The 2,644-nt window shown below is 44.7% G+C and overlaps 1 protein-coding gene across 1 annotated transcript; it reads left to right on the top strand.

Annotated features, from left to right (window-relative positions):
- Positions 1-215: 215 nt before the first annotated feature.
- LOC133880969 (putative clathrin assembly protein At1g03050) lies at positions 216-2,059 on the top strand. Its single transcript, XM_062319940.1, has 2 exons — positions 216-861; positions 1,008-2,059. Exons 1-2 carry the CDS (start codon positions 216-218, stop codon positions 2,057-2,059), a joined length of 1,698 nt encoding a protein of 565 aa, XP_062175924.1.
- Positions 2,060-2,644: the final 585 nt, after the last annotated feature.

Here is a 2,644-nt window from a genome sequence, read left to right as displayed (position 1 = left end):
CGCTGGGAGCGAGGAAGAAGGAAAGGGTGAAAGGAAAGGCATGCAGGGAGAAACAAAAGGGAGAGGAGACAGATTTTCGTAGCTTTCTTCTCTTCTTCTCTCCTAGCTTTCTCTTTCTTGTGTCCTCCCAGCGTCCTAAATTTGTTGTGATTGTGATTGTGAATTAATAATATATATATTATATGCAAATAAATCCATGATATATATATACATATATGGGTCCAAGCAAGATCAGAAGAGCTCTAGGAGCGGTCAAGGACAAGACCAGCATAGGCCTGGCAAAAGTTGGAGGCAGCGCCTCCCTGGCGGACCTTGACGTGGCGATTGTGAAGGCAACGAGACATGACGAGTACCCGGCGGAGGAGAGGCATATTCGTGAGATTCTGAGCTTAACATGCTACTCGCGTGCCTACATCAGTGCTTGTGTGAACACCCTCTCGAAGCGCCTCAACAAGACCAGGAATTGGACGGTGGCACTAAAGACGCTTATGTTGATCCAGCGGCTACTCTCGGAGGGCGATCCTGCATATGAGCAAGAAATCTTCTTCTCAACCAGACGCGGGACTCGTCTTCTCAACATGTCAGATTTTCGCGACTCTTCACAATCGAATTCATGGGACTATTCCTCGTTTGTGCGCACATATGCACTCTACCTTGATGAACGGCTTGAGTTTAGGATGCAAAGCCGGCGGGGAAAACGCAGTGTGTTTGGATTTGAGGAAGATGATGATCAGGAGGCCAACAACCTGCAGGGCGGTCCAAGAGCCACACCAGTGCGCGAAATGAGAACTGAGCATGTATTTTCAAGGATGCAGCACTTGCAACAGCTCCTTGAGCGCTTCTTAGCATGTCGCCCTACAGGTAGGTTTGTATATATCAATGCGTGCGTGTATGTATTATATCTTTTAATTGATATCGATGCATGAATATTTATTTCATCAGACTAATTAATTAATCATTGATCGATCGATCTAATAATCTGGATTAATGTATGGATCCGCGCGCAGGTGCAGCAAAGACCCACCGGGTTGTGATAGTAGCTCTCTACCCTAGTGTGAAAGAGAGTTTCCAAATATATTATGACATAACTGAAATAATGGGTATCTTTATCGACCGTTTCATGGAACTACAAGTCCACGACTGTGTGAAGGTGTACGAGGTGTTCTGCCGCGTCGGCAAGCAGTTTGACGAGCTTGACATGTTCTACAGCTGGTGCAAGACTATTGGCATTGCACGCTCCTCTGAATACCCAGAGCTCGAGAAAATTACCCCAAAGAAACTTGAGGTTATGGATGAGTTCATCCGAGACAAGTCAGCTTTGGCACAAACCATAAAACATAGGTCTATAGAAGAGACGATATTGGAAGAGCAAAAACAAAATGAAGAAGAAGAAGAAGACATGAACGCGGTAAAGGCTCTACCACCACCACCACAAGGTTTCACTGATATCGAGGAAGTCAAAGAGGATGAAACAAAGGAGAAGCAAAAACAACAACAAGAGGGTGATCTATTGAACTTAGGAAACGATATTGCAATAACAAGCGAACAACATTCAGATAAACTAGCCTTAGCCTTATTTGATCATGATGGCGGTGCACCCGCAGCTAGTCAAACGTGGGAGGCCTTCAATGACGAAACAGCAGACTGGGAGACGGCGTTAGTTGAATCAGCAAGCAATCTGTCAGGCCAGAAAGTGACACTTGCCGCCGGTTTCGACATGTTGTTGCTCGACGGCATGTTTAAACAGGCGGGGACAAGGGCGGGTCCAGGTGGGAGTGCGAGTAGCGTCGCATTTGGGTCAGCCAGAAGGCCACCAATGCTGGCATTGCCGGCACCGCCAACATCCGCAACAAGTGCAGACCCATTTGCAGCCTCATTGGCAGTGGCACCGCCGGCGTATGTGCAAATGTCAGAGATGGAGAAGAAGCAGAAACTCTTGGTGGAAGAGCAATTGATGTGGCAGCAGTACGCAAGGGATGGCATGCAAGGGCAGCTTGGAATGGCAAAGATACAGCACCACAATCCCTACAACATGGGAGGTTACACACACAGCTACTGAAGCGCGCGTTTCCTTGCAAATTAGGGTTAACTTCAATATTGTGTTTCATCATCATTTTCTTTTCTTTTTTCTTTTTCTTTTTTTTTTCCAATTCATGTTTAAATATTTGCTAGTGTAAGTGGGAAACAACTCGCTCCTTAATGACCGGTATTGTAAATCACCCGTCGCTCTAAACATCGCTCTCTTTCTCTGAAAAGGAATCTGCTTACTAGAATATAGAGAATAAGAAATTAGCAAGGAAGAGAGAGTATTTATAGGGAAAGATAGGCGCAGAGAATCCGTTCATTGCGTCTGATCAGATTTCCCAATAAATGCAGGTACAAATATCGATCAAGTCACTTGGGAAATCACCGATTCATTAATATCGAACCGCAGGTTCAAAAACTCAAAGATTTGGAGTGTTACATATCTTGAATGCGGTGAAAGGTGACGATTAGACGAAACCAGTGGGAAATAAAACTTCCTCTGACGACATTTAATTCTCTTAATCTCTCTCTAGAGATAGGATTAAGAGAATTAGGGGGTAACTGTTAGAAAATTATACTTTGAATTATTGAATTGGGCCTTGAAGATAGACCAGTATTG

This window comes from Alnus glutinosa, chromosome 11, assembly GCF_958979055.1.
Source record: "Alnus glutinosa chromosome 11, dhAlnGlut1.1, whole genome shotgun sequence".
Classification (NCBI taxonomy): domain Eukaryota; kingdom Viridiplantae; phylum Streptophyta; class Magnoliopsida; order Fagales; family Betulaceae; genus Alnus; species Alnus glutinosa.
This window is presented reverse-complemented; position numbering and strand designations above follow the sequence as displayed.